Source organism: Furipterus horrens, unplaced genomic scaffold (genome assembly GCF_987537825.1).
Source record: "Furipterus horrens unplaced genomic scaffold, mFurHor1.1.pri manual_scaffold_12, whole genome shotgun sequence".
Lineage (NCBI taxonomy): Eukaryota > Metazoa > Chordata > Mammalia > Chiroptera > Furipteridae > Furipterus > Furipterus horrens.
This window is the reverse complement of record NW_028327182.1, coordinates 86,246,876-86,265,955: the sequence shown is the minus strand read 5'-3', so window position 1 is coordinate 86,265,955 and position 19,080 is coordinate 86,246,876. Positions and strand designations below refer to the sequence as shown.

Sequence of the window (19,080 nt, the reverse complement as noted above, 5' to 3'; positions counted from 1 at the left end):
TTACATACTCCAGGCCTACAAATATCCTAAACTAAAAATGTTGACTGTAATATTTTCAGAAAATTTAAGCCTTTGATTAGCCAACCAGATTTTAAAACAAACAAAAAGGAGATTTTTTTTCCCACTAGTAGAAACATTTATAAATGAAGGTATTCCTATGAAAAATAATGCAATAAGGGATTTTTCTTTTAAGTTCCCTGTCCCTTTTTCCTACCTCAACATAGACATTTCTATACATCTGATTTGAGAAAGATGATGTTTTAAAAATATATTGTGATTTTTTTTAATTTTAGAGTCCACGGGCTTCATATCCTTTCTCCAGTACCAATTTCAAGGAAAGTAAAATATTATCTGAGGCTTAGTTGCCTGCTTAACTTTATATTCATCCACATCCACATCCTTTGCAGTCATGTAACATGAAATCTATTTTATACACAAATACATACCTGGCACACTCTAGCATTTTATTAGAAAATAAGAAGAAAAGGCCTCTACTGTGTTTGGTCAGGAATATTTACCAACTCCCTATTGGATAGTTCCATTTCTAGAAGACTTAATTAGCTCTTTGTTCCATATAAATAAATGATGTAAGAGAATTTTTCATTTGTTTTTTTCAGGGCATGCACACTGGATAAAACAAAGATATTTACATAAACTATAAAGCTTTTTTCTGTCCACCAGAGTCAGATACAATTTATGTATTCTCTCTAAAGCAACAGCTGGTCTCCTTTACCCTATTATTTGAGGCATACCTCAACCAGGCCCCCATAATGAGCAGAGTCCCAGAATTTGTGAGCAGTTGAGCACCCTCCAACTAGGCTGAGGGCAAGGGCAGCCTGAAGAAAGATTGAAGGGGTTGCTGGAAGGCACAAAAGCATCCAGTAAGGGGGTGGTAGAAGGGGACAGTGTCCCTGATGCTGCCAATGTCATCTGAAAGAACAAGAAACAATTCTGGGAATTTTATGTATCTGACTAAAACAATAGTGGACTTTTATTGATCTGGATCTTTATTACTTTAGGTAAAGATAGTACTTTTCCCTTTTAAAATATTAATTCAAGAAGCAATAATTTCCTAAGCCTACCCATGGTTCAAGGTTGAGTTGGAGTATTATGATTCCTCCAGGAAGTACCAGATTGCCACAGATTCCTTGTAAATAGAATGCCACACGCGCAGCCTTGCCACCTGCATTGCTCTGGAGAGCAGTCACGGACAGTAATCAGGATAAGGAGGGCCTCAGGCAGAGTATGCCTGCACGACTGCGTTTACTACAGAGCTTGAAAGGGCCAGGGAAGAGCCACAGGGCAGTCAGAAGTCAGAACATTCTCAGAATCTGTTCTTAGCAGTAACTTCCATGAAAAGTTAATTTATAACAAAAAATAGAACAAAGTGAGGAAATTCTCAAAAAATTGTTCAGAGTAGAAGTAGAGAAAAGGCGACTGATGGACAAGTTTCTTTCCCCTGCGCCACTTCACCTTCCAGTTAAAATGTGGATGCTGAGAATGTGGCAGGGTCCATTTCACAGCCCTAGATGTATTCCCCTTTGTGGTCAGTACTCTGATGCCTTTTAAAGTATGTATTTCAACAATTAAATAATTTTCATTCTGCAGGAAACAAAATTTCAAGTAATCGTTTTATTAACCAAAGGATTTTAAAAATTACCTGTTTTGCAACTTCTTAAGTGGGTCAGACGTTCAGGAAAGGAATAAAGTATCTGCCTTGAATATAAATCAAATCATAATGTGATATAATTTGTTCCACTTAAAACTTTTTTTTTTAACCTTACTCTGGGGAAAAAAGTCACAAGAGCCTGGTAAATTCTATGTGATCTGAACATAAATCCAGGTGAACACATGTAGCCTGAGTGTATTGTTATACATGCGTAAGGTTCAGTTCATTTACTCAACAGACATCTATTGAACATGAACTCGGTACCAAGCATGGTACCAATTATACTTTCAAAAGTATGTATGTGTAAAAGAAAATGACAACACACTGATTTTGGGACAGTCCAGTCTAATAAACGGTATAAACAAAAAAAAACAGGCAAAAAAATTCTGTGACAGGTCTTGTCATCAACCCCAACTGAGTGAGGCACAGGAGCGTGGGAGGTGAATTTTAACTTGGGAGAAGCAGGAGAGCTTCACAGAGGACGTACTGTGAGCTGAGACTTTAAATATACCTCCAGTTTTGCCTGCTGATGGAGAAGTGGATATTGATTTCGGGCACAGGGAACAGAAGAAGAGAATACACGGAAGTGGCATATTTTCAGAAGCACGCAAGTGTAGGTAGCTCTTGCACGGTGAAGGGGTATGAAATGGAGCTACGAAGGCCGAATGGCATGACATTATAAAGTGCCTTAGATGATAAGAATGTGACTTTTTTTCATGCTGGAATGAAGAATCAATACATATTTTGTTTTGCTGTAATGTAAGCATGGCAGTACTTTTTTAATTAACAAATATAAGTTGATATAAAGAATATCAATTTAAGGAAGAAGTGGTTATTTTGATGTGAGTTACCAATCTATTATAGGATAGTGGTCACAAGAAACACAGGAAAAGGTGTATTTAAGAAACATTTCTGACACAGCTGATTCGATATTGAGGAAAAGGAAGACAGAAAATTTAGAGATAATGTAGGTTTATTGCAACATGGTGTAATTACTGACAGTGAGAATGAGGGAGCATACCTGGTAAAACTCAGGTAAAATTGCATTCATTTCAGAAATGATATATACCGTCTCCACTAAACAATATGGATCATTAGTTTATGGTCTCGTTCAGGTTGGCAATTAAGGAAGCTCTCAGACGGGCTCTGTCCTGAAACACGTGTGCCCTGGGCACTTCAGGAGCAACTCCTTCCTCTGGAAGCCAAGGAAGCAAAATGAGCCCCTGGGTGGTGATGATCTGGAGGTCCTATCTTACTCGGTCAGGCAGTGTGTGTATCAGATATTTCTTAGAGGTTGGAATGTTTCAAGCAATTTTAAATTGTGTTTTGTTCCCATATTTTTTATTTATGTTCAGATTTTGATTTGCCATGTTAGCCTAGAAATTAATCACCAGCCAGAGAGACAGTGTCATAATGTTTGACAGGGGAGATTCTAGACCCAGATTTCTGGGTTTGAGTACATCCTCTGTTATTTATTAGCTGTACAATTTACAGTAACTGATTTATACTTTCCTTGCTGATGTGTATTCACTGTAAAACGGTAAGGATAGGAGCCAGTACTATCATTAGCAGGGTACTGGAAATACATTGGGGAATAATTAATAAAAGGAAACATTAACAGTGCCCTTAGCAAAGGCTAGGCACTCATCTGGACATTATATATAATCTCATTATTTCACTTAAAATACCCACACAAAGTATATATTATTACCCTGTTTACAGATGAATAAATCATTGTACAGAGAGATGTGTGACTGGCTAAGCCAAGCAGCCAGCATTTGGCACTCATTTGGGATCAGTCAGGGCCCACTGTCAGCCTTGCAGCCACTTTCTTTCTTGATTTTAATCACAGGTAATTTTACAAAAAGCATCATAAATAAATGAGCTCATACATGTAAAGTATTTAGAACAGGATCTGGCACTGATTAAGTGCCAGCAAATGTTAGCTGCTGCTTCGACAACTATTCCTACTATAATTTAATAGTTAATATCAAGAGAATGAATCTAGGAACCTGAAGTGTGGTATACACACACCACCTTATACACATATATACACATTTTCCCATCAATATAACTTACGGTTTTTTAGAGAAGTGTCTATCACAGCAGCTTGTTACCGTGACATTCTCTGGTTTGTTGTGTTTGTTGTTTATCTGGGTGACTGTGTGTCTGGCTTACTAGTGTATGAACGCCGGTAAGAGAAGAAAGTTTGTCTCGTTTGTGTTCTACACCCGCTGACTGGCAAAGAGTTAGACACACCATAGGTGCTCAGTCAGTGTGATAAACCAAGGCAGACCCAACAGAAATACAAAGAATCATTTTTCCTTCTTAGTCAGTTGCACAGCCTAACCCAAAGGCATTGCAATGAGAACATTTTGCATTACTTTTCCATGACCATTAACAAAATTACAGCCAGATCCTCAGTGAACGAATGCATGTGTGAAGGAAATGTAAGCAGGTTTTCCAGACCCATTTAATAGTACCATTGCCTCTCTCCCTGGGTCTCCTACCTGCTTTGTCATAAGAGTATCATAAAAAGGCAGATATATTTCCTGGAGTCACAGCCAAGATACATGTCCACTCCAGAAGATACGAAAGTCCTGCTGGCGGAGGATTTCCTGGCTTGGAGGAAGATATTTGAATCTAGACATGAAGCTTTTCTTCCTCCAAGGGAAAAAAAAAAAGCATATTTATACTACTACATTGTCCATAATAAGATGTCACCTACTCACCTTTACAAAAACATATGTTTTATTCCTACTCCTAGAGATAATACCACCAAATAATTTTCTCCCCGTTATGTTCTCAGCAAAAATAAGTGGAAGGGAGTACTGTTATATTTGTTTTACTATCTGAAGCTAGACTAGCTTTCCAAGTTTTGTGACACAGAAATATAATATAAAGGAACATGAAGAGAGAATACAAAGAACAGAGTAGAAACCTATGATTTATTAGTAGAAGTGATTTTCTTATATAAAGACCTTTTGAGAAATGAACACAAGAATGAAGATATAAAACATTCTTAAATGTCCATCTTTTTGGGTCAGAGGTACTTTCTTGGTACTGATTTTTACCTAAAAATGTCTTTGTTATCAGATTTATAAATAGTTTAAGATTATCCTTTTTTACACGATTGAAAGAGTTGCTATCATTTTTATCATATATTTTATTGACATATTGTAAACAGAATTTGAACATATTACTCAAAATGAATGATGAAATATATTTAAAATACTTCAGATAGCTTCAAAGATGAATACCCAAAGCAAAGACATGTCCATGGAAAAGCAATTAGATTTTTTAAAACTGCAGGCGTAACTGGATGTGTCGCAAAAAGAAGTGAGTTGTGATGAGAGACAGGCAGGGAATGAAGTTTTACTCTAGTGGTATTTGTATAATTATGCCTCATTTCCAGAATAAATATAATCCTTAAAATGTGAAAAAATTATTTTTAAAACTCAAGTCTAAGTTTAGGTATATTAGCAAAGCACACTTTTAAGAGAAAAATGTGTGTGTGCTTGTGTGTATATGTCTGCCCAGTGCTTTGTAGCTACCAGAAGGGGCACAAAGAGCTTTAGAAACAAGCCTATAGATCTGTCTATGTATATCAAAATCACAAATTCCAGATGCTAAGCTCAAAAGAATTTTTATATGGCATATATATGAAAGCACTTGTATATTTATATTGACACAGAAGTGATATACCGTCTTGATGGTGAGGATAGTATTGGGAGATATTTTTAGAATATTGAAATAAAGGTAGGTATTGTTCCACTTTGAACACCAAAGTGTTTCAAGCTTCTAGGACTATATCATACCCAGTGAGGTTCAGTAAATATTTGTTGAATGAATGAGTGAATAGACAGTTCGTAAATAATCAGGCTGCTTATGTTTTTTATCATAAAAATGATAATGTAGCCAGTTGTAAGTTACTTGTCGGAAACAAGTGGGGGAAAAAGCCTAATGTATCAGTTCCTTAGGCAGTGATACATCAACGAAGGTTATAAATGCTGAAGAAGAATTCCCAAAAGTCTTATATTCTATATATCCTTTTAGTTAAATGATTCTATGATTTATAAAGAACTTTTACATGGGGTAGATAAGGCAGCATTTTATTAGTATGTCATGAGGATTGACCTGTCCATTCAGTAGGCACTCCATAAATGCTTCCCTTCAGCAGTATGCTAACTAGTGGGGATGTAATTGTGTACACGTGACTGCCATGGTCCCTGTCCCGTGGAAAGTTTTTCTTGAAACAGAAACAAATTGAAATGAAAAAGTGAACACAGAAATGAGCAAAGTAAGTTTGTCTTATGATAAGTGTTTTGAACAAAATAAATGGATACTGGGAGTATGGGAGTTGAACGAACCTATAGTTTTAGTTCCCAGGAGAAGCAATTTTGAGGAGTTAACATGTAAGCTGAGATCTCTAAGTTGCAAGTTCATCTTCGAAAAGGATGTTCTCAGTTGGATAAGGGCTACTACATCTCTAAAAGCAGGCATTTGTGCCATTGGGAGGAGAAAAGGGGAGAGGCTATTACACCTGCGATGTTCAGTAATCAGTAAAGTTGGAAATGCTTACATCCAGTAGTTAATGCCCATTTACCAACGTAGAAACATTCCTGTTCCTGTAGTCATTATAAAGCACTCATATTCTTTATATTAGTCAACCAGTATAAGACAGAGAAATGCAATTTTGATAATACCCAAAAATATTGAATATAATTTTATATATTAAGTTTTGACTATATTCCTATTTTTATTTGATTTCTTTATTTTATACATGTTTCCCAGGATAGTCCACTGGTCTTACAGTCTGACAGGAATGTAACAGTGAATGCAAGAAATCACATGGGGCAGTTAACTGGACAGCTGACAGTAGGTGAGTGTTTTGGGATAAAATTGCTCGTACCATCTTACTCCATTTAAATTGGGAATTGCAAATGTATATCATTTATCTAATATATAACTAGACATCCTATACAGACCAATTACCTCACATATGATTTGATTTGTCATGAGGTTAGTTCAGGTTTCCTCTGTTTGGTAGTTATTTCTGTTCTCGATGTGTTATTATGGGACTGAATTATGCTGTCTATGTATTCTTTATGTTAGGCAAATAATTTACTAATAAATATTAATATCAGCTTATATAAATCAGAAATGACATAATAGTTGACTATAATATTACTTATAAATTTAATGTTGAATTATCTAAAATTTAAGGCTTATAGGCTTTAGAATTTATCATTATAAGTTAATAATAGAATATTAGTGTTTTATCATATTGTAAAATTTTAATTTAGAGATTCATATTAATGGCTAGATTATTTGACTCAATTTTTGTAAGAAGTCATTTGACTTAATTTTTATAAGAAGAAAGGCAAATTAAAAGTCAACTCTAATTATTTAAGGTAATATAAAGGTTTTATTTTGTGTATAATTGCTAAAATTCCAAAAGTGAATACATTTTCTGTGGGAAAATTGCCTACCAATTATTGGTATTTTGTGTTTGTGTATGTGTGTGTATGAAAGTATATTACAAATTGTAAGTCAAAATTTTGAGGACTGAGTTACCCTTTTATTAATAAGCTTATCATCATTTTAATGCAGATGTATGTTTCCAATATTTCTAATTAAACAACACAAAAATAACATTTAAGTGTGAGATTTATAAACATGAGTTTGATTCTGTCTACTTCCTTTGTAAGTATATGAAATACTTTTTTGATACGCTATTCATTTTAATGAACCCAAAAGTGGAACTATATTTTAGCATATATTTCCAAAAAGATAGTTATATTTTATTTATAATAATTAAATTTTACTTTACATCTGTAAAGTGTAAGAGTTTGTCAGTAGGTACCTATTATTACTATAACTGGAAAATATTCTGTGATACATAGAAATATATGCAAATGTGTTCAAAATTAGAGAAAAGAAATATTTCTATAGATACAGAACTGCTCAGAAGCACCAGGCACTCAATTTAAATGACCAGTCCATTTCATTATTGTTATGTTCAAACAACAGGAACAGGCAGATTTTTCATGTAATAATTTTCTTAATGTTGAGAAGATTTTAGATAGATAAAAGTTTCTTCTACATTCTGTTCCTGATTAAAAAATGAAAAGGTCCCTAGTGGAAATACCTCAGTATAAATTAAACACACACAAAAAAAACATATCCCAGTGTCCTCTGTAATGCAATAGCTACATGACTATTGCTTGTGGAGCAAAGCAGCTGTTGAATTATATAGGGTGTAATCAAATATCATTTGCATTTTGTTGTATTCTCTCCAGAAGGAAATATAAAGAATAATAGTATCATCATTATATATTCAACCACTGCTCTAGACCGATTTTAATAGAGTATCAATATTTGCCAAATGAGGGAGAAAAAGAAGAATGAAGTCACAGCAAGAAAGGGTGGGCAGAGGGGAAAGGTTATGCTTAACTTTAAATGGAAGTAAATCATTAAGCTAATGATGTAGCAGCTTATTTCTGTGAGTGGAAATCTACTCAATCCATTGATGCTTAAACTAAAAACCATTTAATGTCCTAGTCACAGGGGTCTACAGTTGGTGACCTCCATCTCTTCATTGCTTCGGATTTTTCAATAAACATACAGAGAACAAAGAAAGATGTAGAAAAGGGGGTGTATGGAAGAAACAAAGTGCTCACATCTGGAGTCAAACCATCTGGGGCACCAAAAAATAATTTATCTCTTGGAGAGTCAGTTTTTTCATCTCTAAAGCAGAAATAAGGACACTTATTTAGAATAATCTTTATAAGAATTAGGGCAATTTCAGTATCTCAAGTGGTAGACAATTATATTACAAATATGTTATTATTTTGATTATGGTGATTATAACGATTATATCACTTTACCGAGAAATACATTGCTATTACTTAGAAGTCCTACAATGACTCTCTCTCCGATGCATCTCTGTGATAGTTGATGAACATACGTTGGATTACAACGCTGTTGCACTTCACAGTAAGTGTGTCTGGCAGGTAGAAAACTTTTTAATCATATCAGGATAAATATTTCTTTAGGTAGAAGTTGAAGAGAATATAGGATGATTTCAAGCAATGTATTTTAAGAGCTTTAATTTTAGTTGTATTGACATAAAGTAGTTAGTTGTCTTAAGCTTCTCTTGCTGCTTTTTAATTTCTTTCAGCTTTTGTTTAGAGGAATAGTCTCGATTAAAACATGAACATGATACTATTTTGCAATATTTAAAAATGCGCTTCCAAAACTGGACTAATATTTATGGAAAATAAATGTATTTATTCTTCATTTTCTAAATAAGACTATTCTAATTTCTACGCTATATCTACCCATTTCCACTAGAAAAGTGTGACAGACTAAATTATCTGTCTACATTTTATTCCCATTATATAAGGGAAAAAATATCCCTTATCAGTAGCTACCTGTATCATTTTTCCCCAAAATTCTGTATATTACTAGTCAGCAAAGTAAATATCCATTCCCTTTGTATATCCTGTCTTTCTAATTTTTTCATACAAGCCTACCCTCCCGCTGATTAAATTTAAAAGGGACATGTGTAACTGAAGGCCTGAACAGACCTGCCATGTTAATCCTAACTGAGACTATAAAACCAGATTATTTCTAAATTAATAAATGTAAAGAAAAATATTTTATACATAGGACAGCTCACTCAAAATTAAATATAAACATTTTTAGATTTTTGGTGGTTAGAAAATCAATTGATAGATTTTTTGTGCACTTATAAAATTCTAAGCTTTATGTTAAACTTCTGTTAATACCACAATACTCCTTCTCCCCATGACACCTAACACTCCAATTTTTCATAGGAAGTTAATGAATTTAAGCTTTCTTCATACAAAATATTCTTCTTAGAATAAAGCTGGAAGAGAGGAATGAGGTTGTTGAGAAGCTGTTAAAGAAAGTACAAGGTCCTAAGAGGTCAGATTTCTTAAAGAAAAAGCAAGAACTTTCTTAAACACATGTCAGAATTATTATCCAGGTTAAATTTTCTATTTTTTAATTGATAATGACTGTATTAGCAGGGCATTCCTTTTTATATAAGTGACAAAAATGATGTGTGATTTTAGGTGTTATATGTTGTGTTGATAGCATATCATATTTTTCAGGATATTTTCATCAAATAATATGGGAAAAGTGTCAATTATACACCATTTTTGTGAAGTTTATCATATTCTCTTCAGAAACTTCTACAATGTGATATACAGACTTCTCTTCAGAAACTTCTACAATGTGATATACAGACTAAAAGTCATTTCTTTAGGGCAGTGCATATGAAAATTATGTAGTTTTGACATACATTTTTTTTTTCATAAAACTAATAATACTAAAAATTAAATCTATAGTAATTTGAATTGCCAAATTTATGGTGATCTGTCCCACAATATCATTGGGATAATTATCTTTTATTTTCCAATAACATTATATTTTATGTAATAGAAAAGACAAACTACCATGAGTAGTTTTTAAAAATATGAATGTTAATTTCATCAAAATGATTGCCCTTCAACATGTTAGCCACCTTGAATAAATTTCTTATAATGAAATTTTATACATAAAATAATTCAACAAGCCCAATCATCTTATTTTTGTAAATACTGAACATGAGCATGTTTTGTTCTTAAATAAATGGAGAAAATGTAGATGAGGAATTATAATAAATATTTAAAGACCCCTAAAGTGACATGTAATCTTGCATTAAAGCAATTACTACTGTGAACACCTGGGAACTGCTTAATTGACTACAGATGGTGTAGAACATTTAAAAAAATAGAAGGTTACAAGATTATTCTCACGTACCAAAAATTTATGGTTTTTGACATGGACTCATTTTTTTAAGTTAGAAGAATGAAAACTGTAGTGGTCTGGGACCACTTAATAGGAATGAATATTTTATGCAAAAGAGCCTGTGTAAATCTTGGAGAGTAGATCAACAAAACACTTAGGTTTAATTTTACACATGTATGTTAAATGATTAAATAAATGCATTGTTGATTTTGAGGGTTCATTGTTAACATCAGTTAATTTATTTATTCATATTAATTAAACTACTGTTAATTAAATTCATATTAATTATTCCATTTAGGAAAACAGGAGGGTAGAATTCTTAGTAATTAGGACCCTACATTGGTGTACGCAGGTATAATGAGAGTTACAGTGTCTGAAGGAAAGACAATAATGAACAAGTTTTGGAAAGTTTTATGACAGATGTTTTATTTCATGTCATCGTCATAACATCCTGAGTCATTACACTACCTTGTTGGTGTTAGTTACTGTTTGTTATTATCTTGAAAACAAAACAAATGCTCTCTCTCAAATATTTAATTAAATTCTGAAGTATGTGTAGAGTCAGGAGTACAGGATCAAGGAGCACTGAGGATTTTTCTCCCTGGAGCACCTGCACCAAATTCTGAAGTAGGTGGCTTGGCTGGGTCACTTCCAGCCCTTGCTGGCGTCTGTCTTCCTGCCTCTATCAGGGACCCCGTGCCCTCTCCGGGGATCAATGAGCGCGGTTCTGCGAGGCCAGTCCCACATAATAGCACACTGGCGTATGGTCCCAGAGACCATGCCTACAAGGTGTTGGACTCCACATCTCAGGACCACAGGTAGCTAATCTGCTAAAATTGTCAGGGATACGAGTGCTTTGATTGATAGGAAAATACCTTTGAATGTCCTTTCTCCCAGGCAAAATATCTATTTCAAAATATGGCTTTGGTAGTGATGCCTTTAGTTGTCAAAGAAATAAATCTGGTCTTGAGCATTTAGGAATGAAAAATGGTGATTCTATTAAGATATATTATAAAGGTGCCATACTCTCCCATCTGAGCGTTACCTCCGCCACTTCATCTCTTTGAATGGTGATAAAAGGAGATAATATCGTTTTTTCAATAAATATGATATAGGAGCCTGTTATCTATTTCTAACATTATAATACTAAGGAAAGCACTAAAGAGACAAATAGCTATTTTGTTAATTCTGTGATTGCATAAAATTGTTAAAAATATGCTATGGCAATAGCTCAGTGTTTAAATTTTAATGGTGAGAGGTTTGTAATTAAATAAAAATAATAAACTACAGAGTGTAAAAGTAAAATAAAGTAAAAAATAACATGAGTGTTTTTTTACTTTATATTTTAGATATTTAGTTAGCACTATAGCTATATGACTTACTTGAAATTAATGAGTCTATAGTTTTTACACTGAACCAAGCTTTGTTTTTAATGAGGTTCCATTTGAGGGACCTCAGAAATGCAGGTGCATTTGAGTTTCACATATAATTGACTTATTGAACATGCAATTTTTCGTTGGCCTTAATAAAAAACTTGTCTTTGGAAATTTGCTTAATGGGGCATACTGTTCACAAATGTAAGGTTATGGGACTAATTATCTGAAAACATCTGGTGGTAGAAAGCTAAATACAACTTAGAGTTCCATATGCACACAGAAGATTATTTACTTTGGTTTTAGGAGCCCTGGATGAGGCTGCATCTGAGGCCAGACTACTGAAGAACAGTACTAATGGCCTGGTCACTGCATACAAGGGAGATAAACTGTGGGAACCATTATGTATGATAGTCTGGTTCTATTACCTACATTAGCTTCTTTCTCAAATTTCACTTTGGAGTATGTGTCTGTTCTTGTGTGTAGTTTTGGAGAAATTCCAAGTCAGATAATGCATACATCAGAAAAATAAAGCACAGTGGGAATAGCGGGAATAGAAAATTGAGTATAGGTGGGGGGGTGGGGGGGATGAACAAGAGCAATTCTTGATTCCAGGTATTTGCTGGACTCCTGAGAACAGACTCCCTAAAAGCATTACCAAATTTCTTAAGACTACCTTCAAATTACTGTCAGTACTTTCATCTGAATTACTCGATAAAAGTATTTAATCAGCTCTGAACTTACTTGCAACATATTATACTTAAATGTTTTGTCATATATTTCCCTAAAATCAAGAATATTGAATCCTATACCTTCCCTCACATATTGACCCAATTTGACATATCTTGTTTGAAATCTTTCAGCTGAGGTCATTGCTTCCTGCTTTCTTTTCTAAATGTTCCCAAACATGTCAGATTAATGCCAGTTTCATATTCTGTTCTCCTTCAACCCCTCTGAGAAATTAATATATGTTAATGTCTCATAATATTTAAAACCCAACTTCTCTCATGTTACAATATTTAGAAAAAAAATCTCTCATTTCTAATTTTACATTGTTTTTTTCCATTTTGTATTATTCTGCAAAGACTACTGGAAATAGCTCACACACCTGTCATGATGCACGTTATTTGGGGGGACTAAGGGGTATGTGGCTCTAAAAAATAAGCTTACTTTCCCCATACTCTCTCTTCCTGAGTCCTCATGATTTAGTCCCCATTTTTCTTCACCTGTAGCCTCATTTCTCACTCAATTTTTACTTCTCACCGAATCATTAAATGTACCCACAATCTAAGCTACACCAGAGCATTGTGGGAAATAAAGCCTTCGGTATTATATCTGGAGAATAAAGCCTTCAATGATATACACTAAGACATCAATTATACATGTTTTCACATTAAAAGCTCCGAGAAATCATAAACAGTAAAAACCACAATTACTAAAATAAAAGACACTGGCAGCACCATGTGCTAGAATGGATGAGAGCGCCTGGAACTCGCATGCACGCCGCTGCTGGGAATATAAAATGCAAAGGCCACTCTGAAAGAGTCTGCTTGTTTCCTGTGAAGTTAACAAGATCACACAGAGGCTTAAAAAAATAATAATGAAGCTAATCAGCCTCCCTTCAGAACGCAGCTCCTGTTTCTGGTTCCTCACCCACAATCAACTGATCATTTGGAACCGCCCATTGAATGCTGCATGAAATAGGTCACCTCTGCTTTTGGATAACCACCTTAAAGCTCAGTGAAAATAGGAATTAGCTTTGGTATTCATTTGTCAAAATCACATCGGTAACAAAGGGACCAGATGAATGTAAACACTGTAAAAGTGTTGAAAATGAAACAGACTCCATTGTGTAAAGTTTATGGTTCTTAGGGGTAAGGAATTTTCAAGGAGAGAGTGTTTAGAATATAAAAGGAAGGGAGGCTGCCAGGCTGATTTCATCTCCAGGGGAAGCCAGAAGGCCACTGGCTGAGTGCAGAAAATGATCAATACCAAATGTGCCTTTTCAAAATATACCAAGAATTTTCTTACGTGTAGAAAATTTAACAAATTAAGGAAAGCGTTAGTAGGTTTATGCTGTAAATAACAAGAATAAACAGTTCTGAAAAGGATTCTAATAAGTGTTTCAAAGCAAGAACATCATGTGATATTGAAAATGATTTAATAATGATTATGATCTTAAATGGGTTTTCTGGCCTTGTTCCTTTTTCTCTCTTATCATGCCTCTTTCCTCTTGGTCATTTTTTAATTTTTATGGTAACATAATAAAAGCTTTTCCATGTCAGAACATCAATAGACCTGAATTTATGTTTTTCTTTATTATTTATGTATAGTGGACACATTCAAAGTAAAGAAATATTATTCAGCATACTTGAGCTTTCACATATGGATAAATTTCAAGCAACACAAAGATATATAACACATACTAAATAGAATGTGAGCTTTGGCATAAAGCCACGGAAGGCGTGATTAGTCAGTATACATTCTTTTCCAGCTCACTATTTCTGCGTCCCTCTGGCTGCAGAGCTAGAGCTATTTCCTCTGCACCTGCCACCACTTTTATACTTACATAGTCCCTAGTGCTGTCTTACCTGCTGACAGGGAGAACACTAAAACTTACTTCAGTGTGACCAAGGGTCTCTTTTGTCCTTGGTCTTTCCATCCCCTTGTAAATATATTTCTAGATGTATTAAAGCAACATTTACTTAATTCAATTGAATAATCATCTACTTTGTTAGGACAAGCAGTTTGCATGTGGAGGAACTAGTTTTAAGCTTGAAAAACTAGCTGGGTCTATATTGTACTGTTTTCAGTGTAAATACAAAAACTTTGGACAGTGTTTTGTTATGAAGAATCACTTTAAAAGTCTCAACTCCGAGTGGCACAGTGGTATTAAAGATATGCTTTGTGATGTAAATTGCCAATAAGTTGATGAATGTGTACAATAAGGAGGGTGTGTCTAGAAGACAAAGGTGTATTTAACATGTCTTCCTTTGGGATTCCTGGAAGCAGATGACCAGCTGGGTGCAGAAAGTATATAGTAGAGGGATTCTGAGGGGAATACAAGTAGAATGAAGAAGGTGTAAAGATAAGACTGGGGAGGGGAACTGACCTTTAAAGCCCTGAAATTGAGCCTCAGTTTGTCCTCCTAGGAGGCTCTCAGGGACCCAGCTGCTTCTGGGAGTTCAGCATCAGTTCTAAGTGCCCCGGGAAGCAGAAAAGCCTCTGAGTGAAAGGCAGGAACTCTGGAGAATAAACAGGAGTTGATTCTCATGCAAGCATTTACCAAATGTGTGATCTGGGCAAGTAAGCTAGCCTCTCTGTGTCTGAGTTTCAGAGCTGTAAAATGGGCATAATGATAATACTTGCCTTGTTGGACTATTTTGATGTAAATGATGTTCTTAGCACATATTAAGCATTACAGATGTGCTAGCTGCCATTATTAATAGTAATAGCAGTATTATTGCCTTAATAGGGAAACCACCAGACATACCATAGTTTTTATTGGATGGTGATCACTCAAGGTAACATTTAATTCTAGCATCTTAAGGTTATTAAGTGGTATCACTTGATTTCTCAATGTAGGCAGGTGCTTCCACATGTCATGACATACACAGGACTGCAGCCGGACAATAATCACAATTAAATTACCTGTAACATCTGGCCCTGATAGGACAGTAATATTTTATATCTGTCTCTGACATTCCAACAGCTCATTAATTCCGGTAGCAATAATCCATTCTAGATGTGAATGTTTTATATGAACATAAAAATGAATAGTGAATAATGCCTTCTACTAATTGTATTGTTTTACATTGTTATTTATTGAAAATTCACTTTAAAAATTTGAACTCTAGAATATATATCTTACTAAAGTTATCAGTTTTTCCCCATATTAACTTACAAAGGTAAAGTAATTCAAAGGAAAATCCTAATGGTATTTTACAACTTGATAAACTATTTCTAAAATAGTATGATGAGAAGCCAAGAGAATTTTAATGTGTGTAACATAGAATATTATAGGCACAATAACTAATACAATTTATGATTTTATAAAACCAAAAGCAATAAAAGGAATAGGATAGAAAACTAAGCAAGTTACCATGTATCTACAGTAATTCAATATGATAAATACATCCTTTCAAATCAATGAGGACGAGAAGGGGAATTACTAAACAAATGAGATTGACTTAATTTTTAACAGTTTAGTAGCAAGAGTTAAATCTCTACATCATTTTACCATAAAACAATGAATTGACCATGAAGTAATGTAACAGTTTTATTGGAAATTTTAAACAAATAATGCAATATATATATATATATATGTATATATATATATATATATATATATATATATTAGAAGAGCTATCTGATCTTGTGTGGAGAAGGTCTCCCAGAGTATACTGTACAAAAAAAAACTGCAAAAGAAAAAGTTTATTGATTTACATGATGAAAGTTAAAATTCTTCTGAAAGTCAGTACTCTTATAATCAAAACTGAATACTAATATCTAAGTATTAACACAAGCAATATCTCATTTGAGTTGAGTCTCTAAAGAAGGTTTCCATTTGGTCCATCAGTCCTCTTAGTCTCTTCGAGGATCGCTTCTCCCACTGATGATTGAAATCTACTGTGGACAATATTATAAAAACTTTACTGTAGTGTTTAGTGTTTCCCCATTTGTACTGAAAATGTAATTATTGATATCATTCCATTTAAATATATTATCTTGCATAAGTTCATAGACAAGACAATAAGGCTGACAGTTATTAAGTGGAAATATGAAACAATTTCAATGTAAAATATGTGTTAACACGAACACCTGAAATATTATTATTACAGAGCAAAAGGCAGTATAAGTAAAAATATTGAGTTACTCTGTAGAGAGATTGTGACTTTCTAATAGTGTTGTCAAGAATGCAGTTCTCTAGAATGGCTTCTGTGTAAGTTCTCTTACATTAAAAAACTAAATACATGTACTGTGAAGATGACTTTCAGTGTGATCTTTAAATGATAAATTAATTGTCAAAGTTGTATGTTTTTGAAAATAGTGGTATCAGGGAACTGATAATTAATTGGCACTTACGAGATTACATTATTAGTTGAATACATTAGTTAATTATACTATCACATCTAAACAAGTCGTATTACATATTATTTAGAAGAGATGTACATAAAATATATTAGAATGAACAAATGCATAAAATCATAACAAAAAGAAAGAGTAAAAGTGCAACTAAAATAAATCCAAATCCAAATTTATGAACTGTTCAACATGGGTGTGGTGAGTGAGTCATTTATTGATTCATATAATTGGAAAGTTCAGGCGTAGATTAGTTTGTCTCTGACTGCATCCAGTTGGTTGAGTAATTATTCAGGAGTGTCTCTCCGTCCTTCTCTTTCTCAGACAGTTTTTCCACATGGGAGCTAGATTTAAAAGGCTCAAGTTTATACCACGGTCAGTGCCTGTGATCTGAAAAGAAGACTGTGCCCCTTTCAAAATTTAAAGCCAGAATCAGGAGAGTGTTTGTCACGTGTTTACACACGAATTAATTGATTCAGTCAATAAGAAGCGGTCAACTTCTAGAAAGTGAATCAGCCCCACTTGCCTCTATGGAGTGGCTGTGAGGAGTATATTGTCAGTAAGACTGAAAAGCAGTGGCATACTTTTTCTAACAGTAATTGGGAAATTGTAAATTGAAACTATAGTGGCATAGCTCCTATACACTCAGGTTAGAAAAAATGACAAAGTCTGATAACACTGAGTGTTTGCAAAGAGGAGGAGCTGCAGGAACTCCGATTCTCTGGTAGAAATGTAAATTGATACAACCAGTTTAGAGAGCAGTTTCGTATTATCTACTACATTTGGTGTATATTCTCTACTATCTTACACCTAGGTGTAAACCCTAGAAAAAGTTTACCCAAGCATAGAAAGATTCTTACACAAAAACATTTACAGCATCATTGTTACTTATTCTGATATGCCAGAAACAACCTAAAAGATTATCAGTGGAAAATGGACAATTGACTTGTGATACATGCATATAACAGAATAAAATAGTGAACACAAGGAAACCACAGCTACCTGTATTGAAACAGATGAATCTAACATTTAATACTGTGTGAAAAAAGCCTAGTTACTAAAAAATACAAGAGTGTGTGTGTGTGTGTGTGTGTGTGTGTGTGTGTGCTTGAATATATATATATATATAAAACTCGAAATATGCCGGACTTAAAAAATGTTTCAAAGATATATACATAAGTAGCAAAGTAATAAAATGGGAGTGATACAAACTCATTTTAAGATGATATTGAAATATGGAGCTCACCCAAGTGAGAGGGGACATATGATTAAGGAAAGGTTACACTGAAGATTACATCTATGTTGGTAATTATAACTTTCTGAGTGGTTGCTACCACTATATAATCTTTATATGTGTAAGTTTTTCATAACTTTTAGAAAAGAATGATGAAGACCAATAGCATGTAATCCTAAGGGTAGTATAGACAGACAAGGGAGTGAAAAATAAGGCACAAAGTACAAATGATGAAAAGTGGAATTCATTTCAGTTTAAAAAAACAGACTTTTATTGAGGAACTATTATGCATTCGTCTAGACATGGGTTGGAAACCTCAGGTAGGGATACAGGAAGATGTAACCTCAGAGTTCCTGTAGCTACCTGACTTGCTGGGGGAAGAACATCTCCTCCTTCAATGTGAAAGCATAAGACACTTTCTGTGTGTGTACATGTGTGCGTTTGCGTGTGAGTGTGCGCATGCGCAGTTTGCGGAACTGGGGTGACATTGATCTCAGGCAGGACCCTATGAGAAATTCAAGTTCCAGACAGGCCCTCCATCCTGGCCCTTGCGACGTCTCCCTCATTCTGCTTCTCTTCTCCCCGAGTACAGAGCGCACGTCACACGTGAGTTTTTAATGACACACACAGTGTGAAATGAATACAGTGCTTATTGATATCTATATTTCATAAAAGCAGCTTCTTTCTTGTTTCAAACTTTGTTTTGTTTTTTCGCCCATGATGATCCTAAATCTGGAATTTCAGAACACTGAATTTAGTTGAGTGTATTGAATCTTGGTTTTATTTTTCTCATGAGAATTTCTAATCATCTTTTCCAAGACCTGGAAAGTACTGACAGACATATAACATTGGAGTTATATAGACAAAAAAATCCATCATGATATGCTTGAGGAAAACACACG

The 19,080-nt window shown here is 34.2% G+C and overlaps 1 protein-coding gene across 1 annotated transcript in view; it reads left to right on the top strand.

The window, feature by feature from the left end:
• Positions 1-19,080, top strand: part of SGCZ (sarcoglycan zeta) — a 204,177-nt gene that overhangs the window by 145,722 nt on the left and 39,375 nt on the right. The window contains exon 3 of the mRNA XM_090258154.1: positions 6,464-6,551. Within this exon, the coding sequence (XP_090114280.1) occupies positions 6,464-6,551 (88 nt within the window). The remainder of the gene's footprint in view (positions 1-6,463; positions 6,552-19,080) is intronic.